General features: G+C 36.7%; 2 protein-coding genes across 8 annotated transcripts in view; both read right to left on the reverse strand.

The window, feature by feature from the left end:
• NBEAL1 (neurobeachin like 1) overlaps nucleotides 1–22,595 on the reverse strand; it is a 228,732-nt gene extending 206,137 nt beyond the window's left edge. For both annotated transcript variants that reach the window (XM_089915931.1, XM_089915930.1), the window contains exon 1: nucleotides 5,487–22,595. The gene's annotated coding sequence lies outside the window, so the exon portion shown is untranslated. The remainder of the gene's footprint in view (nucleotides 1–5,486) is intronic.
• A 3,466-nt stretch (nucleotides 22,596–26,061) lies between these two features.
• The window catches only part of CARF (calcium responsive transcription factor), a 55,915-nt gene continuing 55,728 nt past the window's right edge, over nucleotides 26,062–26,248 (reverse strand). For all 6 annotated transcript variants that reach the window (XM_022567450.3, XM_022567454.3, XM_089915932.1 and 3 more), the window contains one exon: nucleotides 26,062–26,239. In XM_022567450.3, the coding sequence (XP_022423158.1) occupies nucleotides 26,121–26,239 (119 nt within the window). In that variant the 3' untranslated portion in view covers nucleotides 26,062–26,120. The remainder of the gene's footprint in view (nucleotides 26,240–26,248) is intronic.

A 26,248-nucleotide genomic window follows, 5' to 3' on the forward strand; every position in this document is an offset into this window, starting at 1 on the left:
TAAAACTGAATAAAGTATAAAAAGATAACAAAAAGTTGATAGTTTAAGGTAGTTAGTTCCAAAAAAAAGAATAGAAAGCAGAAGACTAGAAAAAGACTTTTCTGAAATATTTTTATAATCAAGCCTAGAAATTCTGAATCTCCTCATGTGGGGGAGTGTTACATGTGAATATGGTATATTAAAAGGCATTTAGGCTGTAGTTACCTTATATTGCAGTGTCTCTTGGAGACCCTTGTTTATAATACACTGAATATGTATTTGTTGACTAAGGGACTGAAGAGATTGCTTCAATTAGCAACTAATCTGAGGTATTTCCTACTCCTATGTTCCTTAACAGGTTCCAAAGTGGACTCAATTGACCCGTGTGAAGCATTGTTGGTGTTCCTTTTAATTTCTTAGCCATTTTTGCTGCTCTACCAAACCTAAGTGTTAGAGGCCCCAGGGCTAGATCCTGGTCATTCTCTTCTTTATCTACATTTCTTCTCTGTTTTCTGTTTTTAAATACCATCCATATGTTGATAAATCACAAAAATGTTTATCTAGATTTGTATTTCTAAGTGCCTACTAAACACTTCCACCTGGAAATCAAACTAACCAGTCCAAAGACAGCTCCTGCTTTTCTCTTCTGACTCTATTCAACCCGTCTTCCTCAACTCAGTAAAATTCACTATCATCCATACAGTTGCTCAAGGCTAAAACCCTGGAGACATTCTTCGCTCTTCTCCTTCTTTCACTCACCATCCCCACACCCCCTCCCCAACAGCCCCTCAATCAGCAAGTCTTGATTCTCTCTCTAAAATATATCGTGAATCTGTCCATTTCTCTTTGCTTGCTGTATCGCTATCATTCTAGTTCCAAGTCACCTAAGCTCTCAGTTGTGCAATTGCAATAACTTCCTAATTGCTCTCCCCATTTCCATTCATGTCCTTCTATAATATATTCTCCTACAACATATAAGGCAAGGTTTATCACTTCTCCACTAAAAATTTTCTAGGGCTTCCCTGGTGGTGCAGTGGTTGAGAGTCCGCCTGCCAGTGCAGGGGACACGGGTTCGTGCCCCGGTCTGGGAGGATCCCACGTGCCGCGGAGTGGCTGGGACCGTGAGCCATGGCCGCTGAGCCTGCGCGTCCGGAGCCTGTGCTCCACAGCAGGAGAGGCCACGACAGTGAGAGGCCCGCGTACCGCAAAAAAAAAAAAAAAAAATTTCTAATGGTTTTTGCTGTACTCAGAATGAAATTGACCCTATGATTACCATGGACTCCAAGGCCTTCTGTACATGACTGACCTCATCTCATACCATTTTCCCTATTGCTCTCTAAGCTTATGTCACACTGACTTTTTTCAGCCCTTTAACACATTTTTGTTTTTTTTTTACCTCAAGGCCTTTGCATTTACTGTTGCTTTTACCTGTGAAGGTCTTCCCCCTGCTTTTGAATTTTGGCTTCTTTTCATCTGTTGAATGCTATCTCCCTGAAAATACCACCAAATAACCTGTTGATAAAGCAAAACTAAATTTCCTGCTTACTGTAGTAAGGAAAAATACTACCTTGACAATCTTAACAGTGTCTCTGAGGGGGAAGAACAAAGGAGAGATGTTTGTGAGTTTTGGGGGGTCTAGTTTAAGTTGAGTTTTTCAATGCAAGGATTTGATAGGTATTGGGTAAAGTCTGCAGGGCTGACAGGGAAACCCCAAGCCAAAGTTACCCATCAAAGAGTCCTTCTCACAGAAATGGGCCTGCTTTAGTACCTTTGCCATACTCAGCCACTGGCTGGGAGCAGCCTGTGAGAAGCATAGCCTCTGAACAAGCACCATGGTAGATCTAGAGCATAGCAGCTGGGGCCACTGGTCGATTACTCCACTTGAAGCAAAAGCTCTGAGTGGGTCATTTTCATAGCTGTCAAGGCTCACCTCTTGTGCTGAACAGACATCTCTACCCACAGCTTCAGGGTACAGGTCTTCTGTGGTTCTTGTGGGCCTGTCTTCCTGAGGGGAAACTCAGATGGGACCTCTGACACTGCTGTTGATCTCTGGGGTCACAAGTGGTACACATGCTCTCCCTCACCATCAGCTATCACCTCATCAGGTCTTGGTGGCTTACAGGTGGTGTGACTCAAATCTTAACTCCTGAAAGGTCTTAGCAATCATACTGTTCTCATGCCGACATTGCTGCATGAGTCTATTCACTGTTACAGTGGGACACAGGAGTACCAAAAGGTGCCCAAATGGATCATCTGGGTTCCACATGTAGTCCCCCTGCCCTACCTCCTCCAACTGATTAGGGTCCATCACCCCTGCCAGAATGCTGATGCCTCTTCTTACTTGCTGGTGCCTGGATACAAGGACTCCAAAATGTACTGCCATCAGCATACCTTATAGTTCAATAAAAACTCTGTGTTCCTCCTGGCAAGAGTATGCTCCCTTTGGGGACCAGGACCTCCAACCCTGCAGGGCTCAGAATTAAAGGGGTGGGAAGCACAAAACCTCCCAGTGTGTCATTGGGAATGATGGTAAATGGAGCCAGTCCTGCTTCTGCCCCCTGGTTATTAATTAATGTCCCATGTATTCTTCCTGTTGGGAACACAGCACCATAAAGAGGTCTCTGATTTAATGCACCAAGGATGGCACTCAAACTTTCAGAATGTTGCCTCTGAGTTAATGCTGTAGCTCTGCTTTTAGAAGGCCATTTCAGCATTCTATGAACTCACCATATTACGTAAAGCAATTTCTTCAAGAGACAAACCATATAAATTACTTTGCATACATATTCATACCTCTTTGAAATTATACTAAATACAGTCCTAATTGCTGCATTAACCTAGGTGGCCAAATTTGTTTTCCCCCAGACAAAGCTAGAAGACAGAAAAGCAGGAACTGTTTAGCTATTTTTCTAATGGGCATGCCTGCCATTTTATCTTTATACATTTTAAGGAGGCTATGTATATAACAAAATTCAAAGTCATTTTCACATCCTTCAAATCTATATCTATTTTTAAATGTACAGTAACAACAGTTAGATAAAACTATTTAGTGACCAGTGTTTCGTCTCTCATTTTTTTCTTTAGATTTTGTCTAATTATTCAAAGATTATGTATCAATTAACTCAGTTTAATATTTGTCTAACCTATTTAAGTTACCTAAGGATCTAGATATTACAATTTTAGTTAAATATAAAGTTCTTAAGAATTTTGATATTATAGAAATATCATAAGATAATAAATCTTTTTAAGATACCCATCATTATAATTTTACCTAGTTAATCATGATTCTAATTTTTGTAATGCTAAACAATTTGTAGAAATAATAACTATGGGCTTCCCTGGTGGCGCAGTGGTTAAGAATCCACCTGCCAATGCAGGGGACATGGGTTTGAGCCCTGGTCCAGAAGATCTCACATGCCACAGAGCAACTAAGCCCGTGTGCCACAACTACTGAGCCTGTGCTCTAGAGCCTGCAAGCCACAACTACTGAGCCTATGTGCCACAACTACTGAAACCAACGCACCTAGAGCCCATGCTCTGCCACAACAGAAGCCACTGCAATGAGAAGGCTGTGCACCGCAATGAGGAGTAGTCCCCACTCACTGCAACTAGAGAAATCCCACGGGCAGCAACGAAGACCCAGCGCAGCCAAATAAATAAATAAATAAATAAAAGAATAACTATAATGCTACCTCATCTGTCCCATCAAACCAATGCAAAAATACAGAAAGTTTAAATTATGAGATGTTCAATCTTCTTGTATAACCTAGAATACTGTGTTGGCAGTAATTTCACATATTAAAGTCAGGAAATAGATAAATGTTTTTCAGTCCTTCAAATCAGTACAATTAATTCACTCTAATTTGTCCAATGATTCAACTATTTATCAGGAATATTCTATTAAAATTTTCTATATAATATATAAACTTCATATTCATAAATAAAATTACAAAAAATCTTTAAATCGTGTTTCAAAGCCCTTCATCTTGGAACCAAGACCTCTTTTTTCTTTCCTTATAGTTTTAACCAGAAATATCTCTTAAAAGCAATTTTAAAGAAAAGAAACAAAAAGTTTCATTATTTTTCTTTCCATTTTAGAAATTCTTCATTAGACATTCCTAGAGTGAGCACATAATGACAGAATAATTGTTTTCATCAACTAATCTTTAATGTTTCCCTACGGAAGGAAAAGGAAAAGAGGGACAGACAGAAAAAATGAGAGGGAGCCAGCTTTAGTCAAATACAAAATTATTATTGTAAAAGACTAATTATCTTTCCTTAATTAAGGAGAAGGGAAAACCGATTCAGGAAAATTATTTTGACATATGTGCACGGGGAGAGGGAGGGAGGGAGAGAAGGAGAGAGAGAGGGAGCGAGAGAGAGAGAGAGGGAGAGAGAGGAGAGAAAGAGAAAAGAGAGGGAAAGGGTCATTATAATTGATTTAAACATTAATTCAGGTCCCTTGACAATTTGATTTGTATGATTAAAAAGCTAGTAGTTATTGATACTTAAAGTATAGAAATGAGAGGGAGGGGGGTCTCATATTAAACAAAGTAATCTTTCTCTTTTCAATAAAGAAGACCATCTCCTCCTGAGCTGTTCTGAAGGGAAGAAGAAAAAGTCGAAGGTGAGACAGAAGAGAAGGAAATGGAGGAACACAGGATGAGGAAAATAGAATAAAGGACATTACATTCAAATTGTGATTTGAAGGGATCCGGAAAAGATGGTTTTAATTTTTTCACATTTTCTCCTTGTCTTTGCCAAGGAATCTTTTAAAGAGGCAATTTCATAATCCCTTGAAGATATTTTGGAAGTTTCCCCTTGCCTTAAAATGTAGACAATTGTATGTTTGGGATATTTCTTCTTTTTTTGGTTCAAAGTGCCTCCCAAAAGGAACAATTTTGTTCATAACAAAAGTTCCCCAAAGTAACCACTGTAATTCCAAATATCATTAGAAAGTTAAGATGACACATTCTGATCCTAGTATAAATACAGACAAGATGCAGGAGTTCAGCCCAGAGTGGGTACAGAACTAAAGATAAACCTATGAGTCTAGCAACAGTAAGTCAAATCTTGTGCACCTTGTATCTTGGGGACCCTCCCCTACAAAGAGAACTAGACTTCCAATGGACAAAATAAAACAAGAGTAAGTAAAGTTCTGATAAGATTTTCATAAATGACCTTGAGACAGTTTTTCCAAAGGATTCCAGTCTGAAGAGAAACCTTCTGAACATACAAAACTTACTCCCATCTTCATCCCTATGAACTTCCTCTTATAGACGCACAATGAAGAAATGATGAGGACAAACAGTAGTATTGTTAGTAATAATGCAGATTTCTACCCAAAATAAGAGTTTTTCAAACTGATCAATCAATGGATTTTTTAAAAGAGTTTCTAATTCCTAGATATTACTCTCAAACTAAACAAACTAAACTTAGCATTTGCATTTGGAGTGTCTGATTAAAAAAAAATAAGAAAACAGAACTCAAACCCAATATGAACTTACCTCACCGTTGTCATTGGACAGACCCTGTGCAGGAGGCTCAAAGGGCCTCAGTAAAACATGCTGTTTCCAAGTTGACCAGATTTTGATGAGACCTCCAAGACAGTCAAATATTGGCTCCTTTAAAATACCTCCAAAATAACCTGTTGATAAAGCAAAACTGAGTTTTTTGCTTACTGCAGTAAGGGAGAATACTGTCTTGATAGTCTTAGCAGTGTCTCACAGGGAAGTCAGAGGTACAATATTTATGAGTTTTGCGGATCTGGTTTAAGATGCGTTTCAAAGCAGAGGATCTGAGCGGGATTAGACAAAGGTTTTACATAGTATTTTTTGATTGGACAAAGGGAGGTGAGAGTTTAGAAGTATTTCACAGTCTTCTGCCTTTCTAGGCTAATCTGCTAGTCCCTACACAACCTGAATTGTTCACCCACCTGGAAATTCTTTGATTTAAAATGGTTTTTCTTTTTTTACAATTGATAGTATCAATACTTATCGCACCACTTTACAATTCACTGATTGTATTAACTGTCTGCCACTACACTGTGAGTCCCTGTAGGACTAAGATTAGGTTTTGTTAATCTTTCTTACAGCCAGCAGGTAACACAGTGTCTGGTTCTCAATAAATACTCAGTCACTGTTGCCCAGGAGTGGAGAAAAACACACAAACATGCTGAGGTTATTATGAACATAACCTCAGATGAATCCTTAATCAAGTAGGGCTATTAATAATATTCTTGCCTAGTCTAATTACTCTCCTACTAGCTTTTCTCAACTCCCTAACACACTTCCCCCCCACACCAATCTCCACACTCCCCTAAGGCCCTTGCTTCTTATTTCACTGAGAAAACTGAATTAATCAGAAGATAATTTCCAGATTCTCACTTGTACCCACCTACTAGCATCTTTACCCATGTAGTCTGTCTTGTCATCCATCCATGTAAGAGGTACCCATGCTTCTTCAGACAGAGCAAGCACGTCCCATTCTTGCAGTTCTCTCTTACTGCACTACTCTTCATGTATTTGCATGACTAACTCTCCTACTCTCTAATTTGCTTACATATACCTTCTTAATGAGGCCACTCAGATTGCCCTATTTAAAACGGAAATTCTCTCCACACTGAATCCTATATTTCCCTTTCTCTGTTCAATTTTCATTCCGTATTATTTATCAACCTAACACATAAGTACTTCATACACATAATAATACATATAATAAGTACATAATACACATATAAGTACAATATACATATAAGTACATACAATACACTTAATATGTTTATATATACTTACTTATTATATTTATTATTTATTGTCTATCGCCCCCTACTGGAAAGTAAGCTCCAAAAGGCAGGAAACGTGTTTTGCTGAACGTCCATCTTTAAGATTTTAGAGGGTTCTTATACAACAGAAATGTAAAAAACACAAGAGTTTCTAAAAGCAATTACAGATGCAATAGTCACAGCCAGAAAATTGTTATACAATTTTACTATGGTAACCAGTAAATTATCTTACCATCTGCATTTGATCACCATATCTATTTTCAGAAATCTGTGAAGCTTAATTTTTTTCATCCAGACTTTAGGAAAGCTTTTTGATTCAACAGGCTACTTTAATATATCATTTAAATAAGACTTTTAAACACACGCTAAGCAAAATGTAAAATTCTCAGCCTGGCCCTGTAGAATTATTACCATTTAACCTGTCTTATCTTTTTAATCTTTTCCCAGCTTTTTTCCTTCCCTGGATCCTAAAGTTCTCACCAAAATGAACTTACTAGCACCCCCAAATGTGCATACTTGCTCCTTGAATTTCATATATCTGCAGTTTAATCTCATGTCCATATCCTCTCATGAAAGATTCAACCTAAAGAACCTACCATGAAAAGATCACTTGCTTTTCTGGACTGTGTAGCAAAAGTAACGTGGAGTGGTATTGGTCAGACTTTGTTAACAATATGAGCTTTATCACTTAATAGTTTATGTAACAACCTCAGGCAAGTTACAGAATTTCTGAATTTCAGCTCTCACATTTGTGGGAGACACCATTAGTGGCCTAATTGATATTCAATGAATTCTTTCTCTCTTATTAAAACACAATCTTTCTTGGGGTGGTAATGTACCCTTTAAAAAGAGCTACAGTAAAAGAAAAATAAAAAGAGATACATTTCCTAGCATCCTTGTAACTAGGGTGATTATACAACAGTTCTAAACAGTAAGTTAAAAGTAGAAGTTACTGTTGGATCTTCTGAGAAAGACCTTTGGCTTACTCATCTAGCTCAGACCTTTTGCCTATTCTATTCTTCCTGCCTGGTCTCTGATCAATGCTGGAGGTGGAGCAACCACCTCTGGCCAGTCTGGAAGACTGCCTTTGGACTTAGTTTCACAGAAAAAAAGAAAAACTCTTTATTTGGTTAAGCCAACATAATCATGTCTCTATTGTGACCAGTTAAAGGTGCTCCCTAACAGGACTTCCCTGGTGGTGCAGTGGTTAAGAATCTGCCTGCCAGTGCAAAGGACACGGATTCGATCCCTGGTCTGAGGGCATCCCACATGCCGTGGAGCAACTAAGCCCGTGCACCACAACTACTAAGCCTGCGCTCTACAGCCCGCGAGCCACAACTACTGAGCCCGCGTGCCGCAACTACTGAAGCCCACGCATCTAGAGCCCGTGCTCCACAACAATAGAAGCCACTGCAATGAGAAGCCCACGCATTGCAACGAAGCGTAGCCCCCGCTCACTGGAACCAGAGAAAGCCCACACGCAGCAATGAAGACCCAACACAGCCAAAAATTCATTAATTAAACAAACAAACAAACAAAAAAGATGCTCCCTAACAGATACACCATCTTGAAAGTTAAGGATAATGCTTATGTTTCAGGATTTTAAAGCTCATTATTAATAAAATTAATTATAAAAATTAACATATATTCAGAAGCACATATCAGATTGTCTTTAAGATCTTAACATGGGTTAACTCACTAAATCCTCATAACAATTCAGTTAGGTAGCTACTACTAATATACCCTCAGATTAAAAAAATGAAAAACTGGGCTTCCCTGGTGGCACAGTGGTTGAGAGTCCACCTGCCAATGCAGGGGGCACGGATTCGTGCCCTGGTCCGGGAAGATCCCACACGCCGTGGAGCGGCTAGGTCCGTGAGCCATGGCTGCTGAGCCTGCGCGTCCGGAGCCTGTGCTCCTCAATGGGAGAGGCCACAACACTGAGAGACCCATGTACCGAAAAAAAAAAAAGAAAAACTGAAAGTCTCAGTAATCTGTCCAGCTAATAAAGAGGAAGTAGGATTCAAACCCTAGCGTATGCTCCTAACCAGAAGTCCAAGGTATAATAATAAAAAAACACTTACTTTATGCCAGGCAAAATGCCAAGTGCTTTAACCAAAAAATATAAAGCACTAAGTCCAATGTCCAGTGCTCATTAAAATGTCAGTTCTGTTCCTTGTAAGTAATGTCTTCTTCCTCGGAATTCTTATATAATTTTATCTATATTCCTATTATCAATTTTACCATTTTCTATACTGTATAAAGTTAAATATCTCATGTAATAGACATTTAGTTCCTTTGAGGCAAACTTTTAAGTCATTCATTTTGGTATCCTACATGGCACCTAACTCTGTCAGTGATGGTACACACAAGGTTGAGAGTCATTATGACTGGAGGAGCCATGACAGTGGGGACTGGAAACTATACCATCAAAGGTGTTGCTACACAAACAGGCTGTTCTTGGGATTTACTTTAGACCAATAATATACCCTAAGTCCCACAATAACATACATGTCGTCTCACCCAATTTGTGATACCCTTTTCTGTCTCATAACCTATCCTTGCACTTCTCTTACAATCTCCTACTTCATCTTCCAACTTTACTGCTCCTGCAGAAACCCAAATGTGACATTATGTTGGAACTGCCTAGAGAACTTCCACATCCACTCAAAATGGAAAAAAAGTAACCAGATTTACCCTCCTGCTTGAAACAACTACAAAACTGGATAACTTCCCTGGTGGTGCAGTGGTTAGGAATCCGCCTGCCAATGCAGGGGACAGGGGTTCGAGCCCTGGTCCAGGAATATCCCACATGCTGCGGCGCAACTAAGCCCGTGTGCCACACAACTACTGAGCCTACACTCTAGAGCCCGCAAGCCACATCTACTGAGCCTGCATGCCACAACTACTGAAGCCTGCACACCTACAGCCCATGCTCCACAACAAGAGAAGCAACCACAATGAGAAGCCCCCGCACCACAACAGGAGTAGCCCCCACTCACTGCAACTAGAGAAATCCTCCGTGCAACAAAGACCCAAAACAGCAAAAATTAAAAATAAATAAATATATTAATTAAAAATAAAACTGGATAAAATATATGAAACAATGATTCTCAAAACATTGGAAATCATGCAACAGAGGACAGAGATCCCTGAGAGATGGAAAACAAATGAGTTGAAGCTTATGTTACCCCAGATTACCACCTGAAGAGAGTTTTCAGGCTGCAGCACCTGGATATGTAACGTAGGCCGAGCCTCTCTGGGTAGAGGAGATGGAATCTGATATTAAGGAAGACCAAAGCAGCCAGAGTTTGTAGGATCAAGTACTGGAGAAGAGAGAGCTACACAGATTTGTGAAAATGACTATACTACCCAAAGCAATCTACAAATTCAATACAATCCCTATCAAACTACCAACAGCATTTTTCACAGAACTAGAACAAAAAATTTCACGTTTGTATGGAAACACAAAAGACCCTGAATAGCCAAAGCAATCGTGAGAAAGAAAAACGAAGCTAGAGGAATCAGACTCCCTGACTTCAGACTATACTACAAAGTTACAGTAATCAAGACAGTATGGCACTGGCACAAAAACAGAAATATAGATCAATGGAACTGGATAGAAAGCCCAGAGATAGGGCTTCCCTGGTGGCGCAGTGGTTGAGAGTACACCTGCCGATGCAGGGCACGAGGGTTCGTGCCCCAGTCTGGGAGGATCCCACATGCCACAGAGCGACTGGGCCCGTGAGCCATGGCTGCTGAGCCTGCATGTCCGGAGCCTGTGCTCCGCAACAGGAGAGGCCACAACAGTGAGAGGCCCGTGTACCGCAAAAAAAAAAAAAAGTTACCAGGAATGCAAAGAAGCAGGAAAATATATAAAAATAATGAGAAGAAAAATCAGTCAATTGAAACTGCTTCAAAAAAAAAAAAAAAAAGAATTAGTTTACAAAGATATTAAAATAGTTCTGTAGCTTCATTCCATATATTAACCTAGAGGAAAGATGCAAAATATCAAATAGAGACATGGAAGATACAAAAAATTCCCATGTTATATTTTTAAATATGAAAAATAGAGAGATCTCTGGACAAGATGGTGGAGTAGAAGGACCTGAGCTCACCCCCTCTCACGAAAACACCAAAATCACAACTAACTGCTGAAGAACCATTAACAAAAAAGGACTGGAACCTACCAAAAAAAACCTTCTACTTCCAAAGACAAAGAAGAAGCCACAATAAGACTTCCTTAGGCTCTAGTGCTGGGACACCTCAGGCCAAACAACCAAGAGGGTGGGAACACAGCCCCACCCATTAGCAGACAGGCTACTTAAAGTCTTCCTGAGTCCATAGTTGCCTCTAAACACACCCCTTGACACAGCCCTGCCCACTAGAGGGACAAGACTCAGCTCCACCCACCTGTGGGCAGGCACCAGTCCCTCCCACCAGGAAGCCTGCACAAGCCTCTTGGACCAGCCTCACCCACCAAGGGGCAGATACCAGAAGCAAGAGGAACTACAATCCTGCAGCCTGTGGGAATGCAAACACAGAAAATTAGACAAAATGAGAGCACAGGAGGATGTTTCAGATGAAGGAACAAAATAAAACCCCAGAAGAGTAACTAAGTAAAAACAGGCCATCTACCTGAAAAAGAATTCAGAGTAATGATAATAAAGATGATCCAAGATCTCGGAAAAAGAACAGAGGCACAGACCAAGAGGATACAAGAAATGTTTAACAAAGAGCTAAAAGACTTAAAGAACAAAGTTGAACAAATAAAATAACTGAAATGAAAAATACACTAGAAGGACTCAACAGCAGAATAAATGAGGCAGAAAAATGGATAAGTGAGCTGGAAGACAGAATGGTGGAATTCACTGCCACAGAAGAGAAAAAAGAAAAAAGAATAAAAAGAAATGAGGACAGTTTAAGAGACCTCTGGGACAATGTTAAGCAAACCTACATTCCCATTATAGGGGTCCCAGAAGGATGAGAGAGAAAGAATGAGCCTGAGAAAATATTTGAGGAGATAATAGCTGAAAACTACCCTAACATGGGAAAGGAATAGTCACCCAAGTCCAGGAAGCACAGAGAGTCCCATATAGGATACAACCAAGGAGGAACACACCAAGACACACAGTAACCAAATTGACAAAAATTAAAGGCAAAGAGAAAATACTAAAAGCAACAGGGAAAAGCAACAAATACCAGGGAATCCCCATAAGGTTATTAGCTGATTTTTCAGCAGAAACTTTGCAGCCCGGAGGGGAGTGGCACAATATTAAAGTGCTGAAACGGAGAAACCTACAACCAAGAATACTCTTGCCGGCAAGGCTCTCATTCAGATTTGATGGAGAAATTAAAACCTTTACAAACAAGCAAAAGCTAAGAGAATTCAGCACCACCAAACCAGCTTTATAACAAATGCTAAAGGAACTTCTCTGGGTGGAAAAGGCCACAACTAGAAACAAGAAAATTATGAATGGGAAAGCTCACCAGTAAAGGCAAACACACAGTAAAGGTAGGAGATCATCCACACACAAATATGATATCAAAACAAGCAATCATAAAAACAGGGGAGTACAAATGCAGGATATTGGAAATGCATTTGAAATTAAGAGACCAGCAACTTAAAACAATCTTGTGTGTGTGTGTGTGTGTGTATATATATATATATATAAAATATATGTTACATATTGATTTGCTATATCAAAACCTCATGGTAACTGCAAACCAAAAATCTACAATGGATATACACACAAAAAAGAAAGAGAAATACAAACACAACACTAAATATAGTCATCAAATCACAAGAGAAGAGAATAAAAGAGGAAAGGAAGAAAAAGACCTACAAAAACAAATCCTAAGCAATTAACAAAATGGCAACAAGAACATATATATTGGTAATTACCTTAAATGTAAATGGATTAAGTGCTCTAATCAAAAGACACACACTGGATGAATGGCTACAAAAACAAAACCCATATATATGCTGTCTACAAGAGACCCACTTCAGATCTAAAGACACATACAGACTGAAAATGAGGGGATGGAAAAATGTATTCCACGCAAATGGAAAGCAAAAGAAAGCTGAAGTAGCAATACTCATATCAGACAAAATAGACTTTAAAATAAAGACTGTTACAAGAGACAAAGAAGGACACCACATAATGATCAAGGGATCAATCCAAGAAAAAGATATAACAACTGTAAATATATATTCTCCCAACATAGGAGCACCTCAATATATAAGGCAATGCTAACATCCTGAAAAGGAGATATCAACAGTAACATAATAATAGTGAGGGACTTAAAAACACCACTTAACATCAATGGACAGATCATCCAGACTGAAAATCAACAAGGAAACACAGGTCATAAATAACACATTAGATCTGATGGACTTAATTGATATATATAGAGCATTCCATCTGAAAGCAGCAAAATACACATTCTTTTCAAGTGCATATGGAATATTCTACAGGGTAGTTCACAGGCTGGGCCATAAAGCAAGCCTCAATAAATTTAAGGAAATTAAAATGATATCAAGCATCTTTTCCACTACAATGCTATGACATTAGATATCAACTATAAGAAAAGAAATGTAAAAAAACACAAACACAGTATGCTATTAAACAACCAACAGATACTGAAGAAATCAAAGAGGAAATCAAAAAATACCTAGAGACAAATGAAGATGAAAACATGATGTTCTAAAACTTACGGGATGCAGCAAAAGCATTTCTAAGAGAGAAAATTTCTGGCAATACAATCTTACCTCAGGAAATAAGAAAAATCCCAAATAAACAACCTAACCTTACACCTCAAACAATTAGAGAAAGAAGAACAAACAAAACCCAAAGTTATCAAAAGGAAAGAAATCATAAAGACCAGAGTATAGGGGCTTCCCTGGTGGCGCAGTGGTTGAGAGTCCGCCTGCCAATGCAGGGGACACGGGTTCGTGCCCCGGTCTGGGAAGATCCCACATGCCGCGGAGCAGCTAGGCCTGTGAGCCATGGCCGATGGGCCTGCACGTCTGGAGCCTATGCTCCGCAACGGGAGAGGCCACAACAGTGAGAGGCCCGCGTACTGCAAAAAAAAAAAAAAAAAAGACCAGAGCATAAATAAATAAAATAAAGATGAAGAAAACAACAGAAAAGACTGATGAAACTGAAAACTGTTTCTTTGAAAAGATAAACAAAATTGATAAACCTTTAGCCAGACTCATCAAGAAAAGAAGGAGAGGGCTGAGATCAATAAAATTAGAAATGAAAAAGGAGCAATTACAACGGACACCACAGAAATACAAAGGATCATAAGAGACTACTAAAAGCAGCTATATGCCAATAAAATGTACTACCTAGAAGAAATGCACAAATTCTTATTAGAAAGGTACAATCTCCCAAAACTGAACTAGGAAGAAATAGAAAATATTAACAGACAAATCACAAGTACTGAACTTGAAACTGATTAAAACACTCCCCACAAACAAAAGGCCAGGATCAGATGGCTTCACAGGGAAATTCTATCAAACATTCAGAGAAGAGTTAACACCTATCCTTCTGAAACTATTCCAAAAACTTGCAGGGGAAGGAACACTCCCAAACCCATTCCATGAAGCCACCATCACCCTGATACCAAAACCAGACAAAGATACCACAAAAAAAGAAAATTACAGGCCAATATCACTGAAGAACACAGACGCAAAAATCCTTAAAAAAATACTGGCATACTGAATCCAACAATACGTTAAAAGGATCATACACCATGATCAAGAGGGATTTATCCCAGGAACGCAAGGATTTTTCAATATCCACAAATCGGTCAGTGTGATACACCACCTTAACAAAACTCAAGAATAAAAACCATATGATCATTTTGATAGATTCAGAAAAACCTTTTGACAAATTCAACACCCATTTATGATAAAAACTCTCCAGAAAGTGGGTATAGAGGGAACCTACCTCAACATAATAAAGGTCATATATGACAAACCCACAGCTAACATTATACTCAATGGTGAAAAGCTGAAAGCGTTTCCCCCAAGATCAGGAATAAGACAAGGATATCCACTCTCGCCACTTTTATTCAACATAGTTTTGAAAGTCCTAGCCACGGCAATCAGAGAAGACAAAGAAATAAAAAGGAATCCAAATTGGAAAAGAAGAAGTAAAACTGTCACTGTTGCAGATGACATGATACTATACATAGAAAATCCTAAGGATGCCACCAGAAAACTAGTAGAGCTCATCGATGAATTCGGTAGAGTTGCAGGATACAAAATAAATACACAGAAATCTCTTGCATTTCTATACACTAACAATGAAAGATCAGAAAGAGAAATTAAGGAAGCAATCCCATTTCCATCACATCAAAAAGAATAAAATACCTAGGGATGAACCTACCTAAGAAGGCAAAAGACCTGTACTCCAAAAACTATAAGATGCTGATGAAAGAAATTGAAGATGACATAAACAGATGGAAAGATATAGCATGTTCTTGGCTTAAAAGAATCAGTATTGTCAAAATGACTATGCTACACAAAGTAATATACAGATTCAGTGCAATTTTTATCAAACTACCAAAGGCATTTTTTGCAGAGAACGAAAGTCTTAAAATTTGTATGGAAACACAAAAGACCCCAAACAGCCAAAGTAATCTTGAGAAAGAAAAACGGAGCTAGAGGAATCAGGTTCCCTGACTTCAGGCTATACTATAAATCTACAGTAATCAAAACAGTATGGTACTGGCACAAAAACAGACTTAGAGATCAATGGAACAGGATAGAAAGCCCAGAAATAAACCTACGCACATATGGTCAATTAATCTACAACAAAGGAGGCAAGAATATACAATAGAGAAAAGACAGTCTCTTCAATAACTGATGCTGAGAAAACTGGACAGCTACATGTAAAAGAATGAAATTAGAACATTCTCTAACACCATAAAATCAATTCAAAATGGACTAAAGATGTAAAGGTAAGACTGGATACTATAAAACTCTTAGAGGAAAACACTGGCAGAACATCCTTTGACATAAATTGCAGCAATATCTTTTTGGACTCATCTCCTAGAGTAATGAAAATAAAACAGAAACTAATAAATGTCACCTAATTAAACTTAAAAGCTTTTGCACAACAAAGGAAACCATAAACAAAACAAAAAGACAACAAAAAGAATGGGAGAAAATAGTTGCAAACAATGCAACTGACAAGGGATTAATCTCCAAAATATACAAACAGCTCATGCAGCTCAATACTAAAAAAACATAACAACCCAATCAAAAAATTGGCAGAAGGGGGCTTCCCTGGTGGCACAGTGGTTGAGAGTCCACCTGCCGATGCAGGGGACACGGGTTCGTGCCCCGGGCCGGGAAGATCCCATATGCAGTGGAGCGGCTGGGCCCATGAGCCATGGCCGCTGAGCGTGCGCATCCAGAGCCTGTGCTCTGCAACGGGAGAGGCCACAACAGTGAGAGGCCCGCATACCACACACAAAAAAAAAAATGGGCAGAAGGTCTAAATAGACATTTCTCCATAGAAGACATACAGATGGCCAAGAGGCACATGAAAAGATGCTCAACATCACTAATTATTAGAAAAATGCATATCAAAACTACAACGAGAGGTGTGAGTACATCCTCACACCAGTCAGAATGGCCATCATCAAAAAGTCTATAAACAAAAAATGCTGGAGAGGGTGTGGAGAAAAAGGAATCCTCCTACACTGTTGGTGGGAATGTAAATCAGTACAGACACTATGGAGAACAGTATGGAGGTTCCTTAAGAAACTAAAAATAGAGCTACCATATGATCCAGCAATCCCACTCCTGGGCATATATCTGGAGAAAACCGTAATTCAAAAAGATACACAAACCCCAATGTTCTTTGCAGCACTATTTACAATAGCTAAGGCACGAAAGTAACCTAAATGTCCATCTACAGATAAATGGATAAAGAAGATGTGGTACATATATACAATGGAACTTACTCAGCCATAAAAAAAGAATGAAATAATGTCATTTGCAGCAACATGGATGGATCTAGAGATTATCATACTAAGTGAAGTAAGTCACACAGAGAATCTAAAAAACGAATTTAAATTGAATCTAAAAAAATGATAGAAATGAACTTATTTACAAAACAGAAACAAACTCACAGACTTAGAAAACAAACTTATGGTTACCAAAGGGGAAAGGTGGCGGGGGGGATAAATTAGGAAGTTGAGATTAACATATACACACTACAATATATAAAATAATCAACAAGAACCTATTGTATAGCACTCAATTAGCACTCAGTACTCTGTAACAACCTATATAGGAAACAGAATCTTTGAAAGAATAGATATATGTATAACTAAATCACTTTGCTATATACCTGAAACTAATACAACATTGTAAATCAATCATACTCCAATATAAAATAAAAATTAAAAAAACAAGCAAACTACAATGTCTTTGTTGAGAAATACACTGGGTCATTAATTACCAAGTTTTATTAAAAATCAGCCAATAACTCAATTAATAATTTGGCATTAACAAACAGATTAGACATTTCAGAAGATCAGTGAATTTGAAGACAGAGCAAAATGAAATATACAACACAGATAGAAAAAAAGAATGAAAAAAATTAAAATGAGATATGGGATAACATCAAGCTGACATATATATATGTGTATATATATATATATTTGGAATATATATATATTTGGAATCCAATATATATATATTTGGAATCCCTGATAGAGTATAATAAAGGAAGACAAAGTTTTTTAAGGAAAAAAATGGTTGAATAATTTCCCAATTTGATTAAAACTATAGATCCAAGAAGATCAAGAAACCTAAATACAAGAAATGTAGGGGCTTCCCTGGTGGCGCAGTGGTTGAGAATCTGCCTGCTAATGCAGGGGACATGGGTTCAAGCCCCGGTCTGGGAGGATTCCGACATGCCACAGAGCAACTAGGCCCGTGAGCCACAACTACTGAGCCTGCGCGTCTGGAGCCTGTGCTCCGCAACAAGAGAGGCCGCGATAGTGAGAGGCCCACGCACCACGATGAAGAGTGGCCCCCGCTTGCCACAACTAGAGAAAGCCCTTGCACAGAAACGAAGACCCAACACAGCAAAAATAAATTAATAAACTCCTACCCCCAACATCTTAAAAAAAAAAAAAGAAAGAAATGTAAAGAAAACTACATCAAGGAATATCATAATGAAGTTGCTGAAAAACAGTGATAAAAAGAAAATATTAAAATCAGCCAAAGAAAAGAAAGACACATATTAAAGAACAAAGATTAAAATGATAGCAGATTTCTCATTGGAAACACAGTGGAGCAGCAATTGTAAAATAAAGGAAAAAACTATTAACTTGGAATTCTTTATCCAGGGAAAATATCATTCAAAAATGAAGGCAAAATAAAGACTTTTTCAGACTGATAAGTCTGAAAAATTCATAAGCAACGGATCTACCAGAAAAAAATGTTAAAGGAAGTTCCATTTAAAGGAATGTTAAAGGAAGTAAAAGGAAAAATGACTCCAGATGGAAATATGGATCTACACAAGGGAATGAAAAACAATGAAAATAATAATTATGTGGGTAAATATAAAGATTTTTAATTATTTAAATCTCTTTATAAGATAACTGATTATTTAAGGTGTAAATGATAACAGTATACTGTGGGGTTGATAAGGTATATGGAAATAAATGTATGACAACAATAGCACAAAGGTGAGAAGGGAAAAAATGGAAGTATACTATTTTAAGAGTCTTACACTTATGTGAAATGGTGGAATAGTACTTGAAGTTACACGGTGATAGTTTAAGATGTACAGTATAAGCACTAAAGCAATCATTCAAATAATGAGTTACTGCTAATAAGTCAATAAAAGAGGTAAAACTGAATCATAAAAAGTTCAATTGCACCAAAAGAAGGCATAAAAAAAAGAAAAAAGGAACAAAGTATAGATGGGACAAATAGGAAACAAATAGCAAGATGGAAGACTTAAACCCAACCATATCAATAATAACATTAAATGTAACTGAAACCCAACAATATATAGAACAGGATAAGGCATCCTGATGAATGAGTACAATCTATTCCGGGAATGCAAGGATGCAAGGCTGTTTTGCCCTTTGAAATTCAAAGTCTCTCACCATATTGAGAAACCTAAAAAAGGAAAACCAAATAACCATCTCAATATATCCAGAAAAAGCACTCGATAAAATCAAATATCCGTTCTTAATAAAAACTCTCAGCAAGCTAAGAACATAAGGAATCTCACTCAATTTGATAAAGGACTTATGCAAAAATTATGGTTAACATCACGCTTAAAGGTGAAAGATCAGAAACAAAGCAAGGATGTCCACTCTAGTCACTTCCAATTAAAATTGTACTTTAGGTTCTAGCCAGTGTAATAGTTAAGAAAAAGAAATAAAAGGCATCCAGCTTGGAAAGGAAGATATAAAACAGCATGACTGTCTATGTAGAAAATCTGATAGAATCTACCAAAGAGCTATTAGAACTAATATATGAGTTTAGTAAGGTTGCAACATATAAGGTCCATATAAAAAATTGACTGTATTTCTATATACTAATGCAAAAATCAGATGTTGAAATTAAAAATAATACTATTTATAACATCTTAGTGATAAATCTGACAAAAGACATGAGACTTCTACACTGAAAACTCTAATACATTGCAGAGAAAAATTAGAGTCAATATTAAAATTTCAATTACCCCCAAATTGATCTATATATTCTACATAATTCCATCAGGCTTTTTGTTTTTTAAGAAATTGACAAGGTGATTCTAAAATTCACATGAAAAACAAAGGACTTTAGAATAGCCAAAACAAAGTTGAAAAAGAAGAATAAGATTCAAGGACTTACACTACCTGACTTCAAGACTTATTAAAAAGCTACAGTAACCAAGACAGTGTAAAAAGCTACAGTAACCAAGACAGTGTGATATTCAGTATCAAGATAGAACAGAGTTGTTCAATCCCAGTACTACTCACATTTTAGGCCAGATAATTTTTCATTGTGGGAGCTGTCCTATGTACTCTACGATGCTGAGCAGCATTTCTGGCTTCTATCTACCAGAAACCAGTGGTATCTCCCCTGTTCTGACAACTAAAATTGTCTCTAAACTTTGCCAAATGTACCCTGGAGGCAAAATTGCCCCAGTTGAGACCACTGAGATAGACGACAGATCAATGGACGAGAACAGAGGCCAGAAACTGACCCACACATATGTGATGAATGGATTTTTCATCAATGGTATAAATTCAATTCAATGGAGAAAGTATAAATTATTTCAAAAAATGATGCTGGAACAGATATTCATATGTCAAAAACAGTCAATCTATGCCTTGCCCTACGTATACAAAAATTAATTCAAAATGGATCATGGATCTAAATGTAAACCTAAAGTTATAAAACTTGCAGAAGAAAACAAGAAAACCTTGGGCTAGGCAAAGATCTCTTTGATACAACATGAAAATATCATCCTTAAAGAAAAAAAAGATAAATTAGATGTTATCAAAATTAAGAACTTCTGTCCTTTGAAAGATTCTGTTATGAGAGTGAAAAGATAAGCTACAGATCAGGTGAAAATATTTGTAAATCACATTTCTAATACTGGACTTGTATCTAGAATATACTTTTAAAACCTCTATAATGAGAAAACAACAATTAAATTTAAAAATAGGTGAAAGATTCAAACAGACACTTAAAGAAGAAATACAGATGGCAAATGAAACATGAAAAGATGCTCAACAATACTGGTTATTAGAGAAATGGAAATTAAAACCACAATGAGCTACTACTACACACCTATTATAATGCCTAAAATTTAAAAGCCTGTCCAGGGCTTCCCTGGTGGCGCAGTGGTTGAGAGTCCGCCTGCCAATGCAGAGAACACAGGTTCGTGCCCCGGTCCGGGAAGATCCCACATGCCGCGGAGTGGCTGGGCCCGTGAGCCATGGCCGATGGGCCTGCGCATCCAGAGCCTGTGCTCCGCAACGGGAGAGGCCACAACAGTCAGAGGCCCGCGTACCGCAAAAAATAAAAAAATAAAAGTCTGTCCATACCAAGGGTTGCCTATTAATATAGAGCACCTGGAACTCTCATACACTGCTGATTGGAATGTAAAATGGTACAATCACTTTGGAAAATCATTTCAGAGTTTCTTAAAAAGTTAAATTTATACCTACCATATGACCCAACCATTCTACTCCTATATTTACCCAAGGGAAATGAAAGCATATGTCCATACAAAGATTTACACAAATGTTCATAGCAGCTTTATTTGTAATAGCCAAGAAATGTAAACAACCCAATGCCCATCAACAGCTGAATGGATAAACAAATTATGGTATATTCATACAGTGGAATACTACTCAACAGTAAAAAGGAATGAACTATTCATACATCTTGTGACATAGACGAATCTCAGAATAACTATGCTGAGTGACAAAAGTCAGATTTTAAAAAGGCTCATACTATACAATTTCATTTTTATAAAATTGTAGACATAATAAATTGACCTCTAGTGACAGAAAGCAATTCAGTAGTTGTTTGGGGATGGTGGGGTAAGGGTGGAGGCAGGAAGAAGTGGGAATGGATTACAAAGGGGCACCAGGAATCTTCTGGGGGTGATAGATATGTTCCTTATTTGACTGTGGTGATGGTTTCATAGACATATACATACATCAAAACTTACCAAGTTGTATACTATAAATATGTGCAGTTTATTTTATGTCAATTATATACTTAAATAGAGATATTCAAAAATTAAAACTCTGCTGGTATCTAACTCCCATTCTCTCCTCTGGTTTTAGAATTCTTTTGATAATTGAGATATAATTGACATATAACATTTAAGGTGTACAATGTGTTAACTCGATAATTTATATACTGCGATATGATTACCACTGTAGCTTTAGCTAAGACCTCTATCATGTCACATAATTATTATTTCTTTTTTGTAATGAGAACAATTAAGATCTAGTCTCTGAGCAACTTTGATGTTTATAATACAGTATTGTTGACTATAATCACCATGCAGTACATCAGATCTCCAGGAATTATGTATCTACTAGTTGCAAGTTTGTACCATTAAGCAACATCGCCCCTGCACTCTTACACCCATATCACATTCTCAAAGGTTTTCCATATTAATCATACAGTTTATTTTTCTCATAAATCAATTTGGGGTTCATTAACAAATGTGATTTTTTTAAAATTCTGAGTTAATTCCTTAAGTTTTTAGAATTCAGTCGGCAATGGATGTTATATTATTCAACAACAGAATTCATAGCTAACATGTATGTGGCAAAAGTATACTAGGCTTTGCCATTACCATTATGTTAAATGAGTAGAATTACAGATATTTAGATAAAAATAATACACTATTTAAGATGTCTAAAGCCTAATCAGTTGATGGGGAAGAGACGATGCAGTCCCCCTCTGGAGAGAGAGTAAGATATTCTATGGTCCTGAAAAATAGGTAGAGTGGAATAAAGGAAAATAAAAAGCAAAGAGGGAAAAAATTAATGATTTTGTGACTTTCAAAAGTATGTGACTTTTTAAATCACATACTCCTGTCACTACCCCAAAAATATAAAACTGTACTTGAAGATGTTATAATGCCAAAATATGGGGGGAAAAAAGAATTACTTACACCCTATTAAACACATTGTTTTAAAATGTTGATAGTTGGCTGAGTTGAGAGCACTGAATGCATATATATCCCCAAACATAATGATAACAGGAGTTACTGGTAGTTATGCTTAAAAACATTCAGGTTCCAAATTGAACATAAATCTCTAGCCAAAATTCTCAGGTACTAATGTGTTTATTCAGCATCTTCAAGATGAACAAAATTACCACTATGCTCAGGAAAAGTATAAAAAGGAAACTAACAAGCTTAAGAAAAAAGTAACAGTATTTTTTAATGAAAAAAATTACATTATAACAAGGACAGTAAACATTAAGTTACTATATATATATATATATATATATATATACACACACACATATACACACATTTTTTAACTTTTAAAAAACCCGGTACAAAATTAAACTGCATCTTTCTCATATTCACATGATTAAGTATGTATTTTGACAGGATATAAAGATGAAACACAAGCTGGTAGGCCTCAAGATTAGAAACTCTAATGCAGGACCATATCACCAAGACTATTTTCTATCATTTTGTGACTTTTAGAAAACATTTACCTTGTATAAGACATAAAGGCTTTTTCTTTTAAGTATGTTAACTGCCTACACAGAAAATCAATATTGAGGGAAGGACCCACCATGTCTGTGTTTATCTATAATTCACTGTAGTATATATAATGTTCACTTGGAGGCTTAGTTATAATGATAACTACAATAAAGAAACAAGCTCAGCTGTAATTATGAATTCTAACTGCTTGTTTTGAACATCCAACTTTCTACTACAGATATTACACCTTGTAATACATGACACAAAAGAGCGTATGTCAAACTTTGCTGCAGAGCTGTTAGGAGAATGCCAAATACAGATACTGAAAACTTTATGCGCTGTATTTAATACCCTGTGCATTTTAAAATTAACTGAATATTTAAAAAACGTAAACATACTTTTAAAAAAGCAATGCTAAGCACCTTTAAAATACAATACCAATATACTGTGACTGAACATGCATTTGGAGGACAAATTAATTTTTAAAAATTAATTTAGAAACCATTTTTAAAGAGCTACTCATTAAAATACTTACATGAAAATATTGATAGTTCCAGTTCCTACCTAAAAACCAAAAGAGTATACAATTAGGGATTTAAACCTTCATGCTCTTTTTTTTTTCTTTTTGTTTGTGGGGAAGATTCACTGCAACTTTCTGTCCTCGTAAAAGAAGTATCAGAAGAGACATTCACATAGAATTAAGTGAGAAATGTTTTTAAACTATGTTTTGTTCTTGACCAAGTGCTAAAGTCTGGATCCTCTGACATCTCTCATCCTCCTAAGTAACTGACTAGAGTTTGTATCTTAACAAGCATTTCTCCTTAGCAACATCAAAAAGGAATGTCTCCAAAGGAATATAGTTCAATAGACTATAATAAACTATCGTCATTAATGAAAGGTAAAGATTATTTAAAACCTTGAAAAAAGTTTCCATAAAAACTAGAAATAACAAATGAAATGAATATTACCCACAATGCAACACTAAACTATAAATTAATTGGGACTTATACCCTTTAAGTACACACAGACTAAGAGAAAACTGGGCTTGAGGTAACTAAGAGTTGTGGGGGTTTTTTTTGCTGTACGCGGGCCTCTCACTGTTGTGGCCTCTCCCATTGCGGAGCACAGGCTCCGGACACGCAGGCTCAGCGGCCATGGCTCACGGGCCCAGCCGCCCCGCGGCATGTGGGATCTTCCCGGACCAGGGCACGAACCCGTGTCCCCTGCATCGGCAGGCGGACTCTCAACCACTGCGCCACCAGGGAAGCCCTAGAGTTGTGTTTAACTTAGCATAACATAGATTTGGCAGCCTGCCTCTATAAATGCTGACATCAAGTATTTTCAATTCTTAGGAAAAATAAAAGCAATTCTTATTAAAAAATTATATATGTAACTGAATATTAACTTTGCATTAAATATAGGTATAAATAACTTTTATGTTAAATAGGGTATAAATATAAAGAGCAAGGAATTTTATAATTCCATCTGCTTCTAACATAACAGTACTTTATACTTAGATACATGTTGTGTACCTGAAACAATTAAAGTGAATTAAGAATGGGAGATTGAACTTAGAAAAGCCAAAAAGACTCATAGTTATATAAAGTATTAAGGTTAAATTTTACATTCTGCATGCTTTGAATATTAAACATTAATATCCATTGGAAATGCTTATTACTTTTAAATAAAAATTTAAATATACCCACAAATGATCTCCGGGGGAAAAAAGGCTTTAGGTTGATTTCTTGACAGCTATAATTGACATTTCCAGTTCGCCAGCCTTATAGAAACAAGTAGCTTATAATGAATATACTGATTAGTACTTATTCAGTATTTGAAGTAAATATACTTACAAAAAGACTCATATTCATGTAAAGTATTAAGGCTGAATTTCATATTATATTCTGCATGCTTTGAATATTAAACATTAATATCCATTTGAAATTCTTATTTTTAAATAAACCCACACATGGTCTCTACAGGGAAAAAAAGCCTTTAGGTGATTTCTTGACAGTTATAATTGACATTTCTAGGTTACCAACCTTCTGGAAAAGAGAAGCTTATAATGAATATACTGATTAGTACTTGTTCAGTATTTGAAGTAAATATGCTTATTTAACAAGCAAATATAACACACCAGTTGTTTTAAAGTTTTAAATATGAACTAAATTTTCAACTATAAATCTTTACCTTTAAATACTATAAATTTTAATACCATCAATTCATTAAGAACTCTGGCACAGAAAAATAAATACAACTTAAATTCTTTTCTAACCAGAGCTGAATCTTCAATACAAAATAGGGAAAAAAAAAAAAAGAAAAATCTTCTGCTGATATCAAAAAGTTCCCCTAATTATCTGTTAACACCAGGGAATTCTATTATTCTTTCTGAATTCTCTCAATTTCTACATTTTTCAACCCATAAGTAGTATTTTAACTACAATACTGTATAAATCCATGCAAAAAACATTTATTTTTCTTGCTTATCTGATTCAAGTTAAAACTCTCAGTACTTACCAAGACACTGTAAATTTCTACTAGATGACCATTGGTATACTACTGGTTTGTAGTTTTAAGTATAAAAATTAGAATGGAAGAAGCTAAAATGCAACCACATAGTTTTCACAGATGTGAATGTTGGGCTTCATGTTATGATGTAAAATCTGTTGTTTTTCTTTCCAAATGAGACAGACCTCAGATATTCTCCCGTCTGCCAATTTAAAAATTTTCTTCACAACTTTAAAGAGGGAATAACTCTTTCAGAACTCAAAAAAATTCACCACACACACACACACAAACTCACATACTTTTTTGTTGTTCTTTTTTAAGAACCAAAATTAATATCTAATTTCCAGAGGATGAATTAGATAAGTGGATATGTTCAGATGACCTTTTGAAATACTGGCCTTATCAGATAATCAAAAAGCATAAGAATTATACAAAATAAGAGGAATAAAATATCTCTTAAGGTAAAAATAGGGAGTTAGCAACAAATATGTCAGTTTTAAATTAAAGCTGCTCATTAAACCAGTCTTCAGTCCACTTATCACAATGCTGCGCTTTGATAATATTCACCTTCTTTTTTATGACATCAGAAGTCACCAGAGTTGTAAATTCTGAAAAGCTTCAATAATTTATGTAGCAGACAATTTCTTACAGTCCAATTTTTTTTTTGCTTCCATAGATAATGCTGGTTCTTTGGGTTCTTGCTTAACTTGGTTCACAGAAATGGTACCTTCTGGACTTTCTTCAACTTTAAAAC

Source organism: Delphinapterus leucas, chromosome 8 (genome assembly GCF_059928025.1).
Source record: "Delphinapterus leucas isolate spDelLeu-1000000601 "Yukka" chromosome 8, BTC_Dleu_Yukka2, whole genome shotgun sequence".
In the NCBI taxonomy this organism is placed as follows: Eukaryota; Metazoa; Chordata; class Mammalia; order Artiodactyla; family Monodontidae; genus Delphinapterus; species Delphinapterus leucas.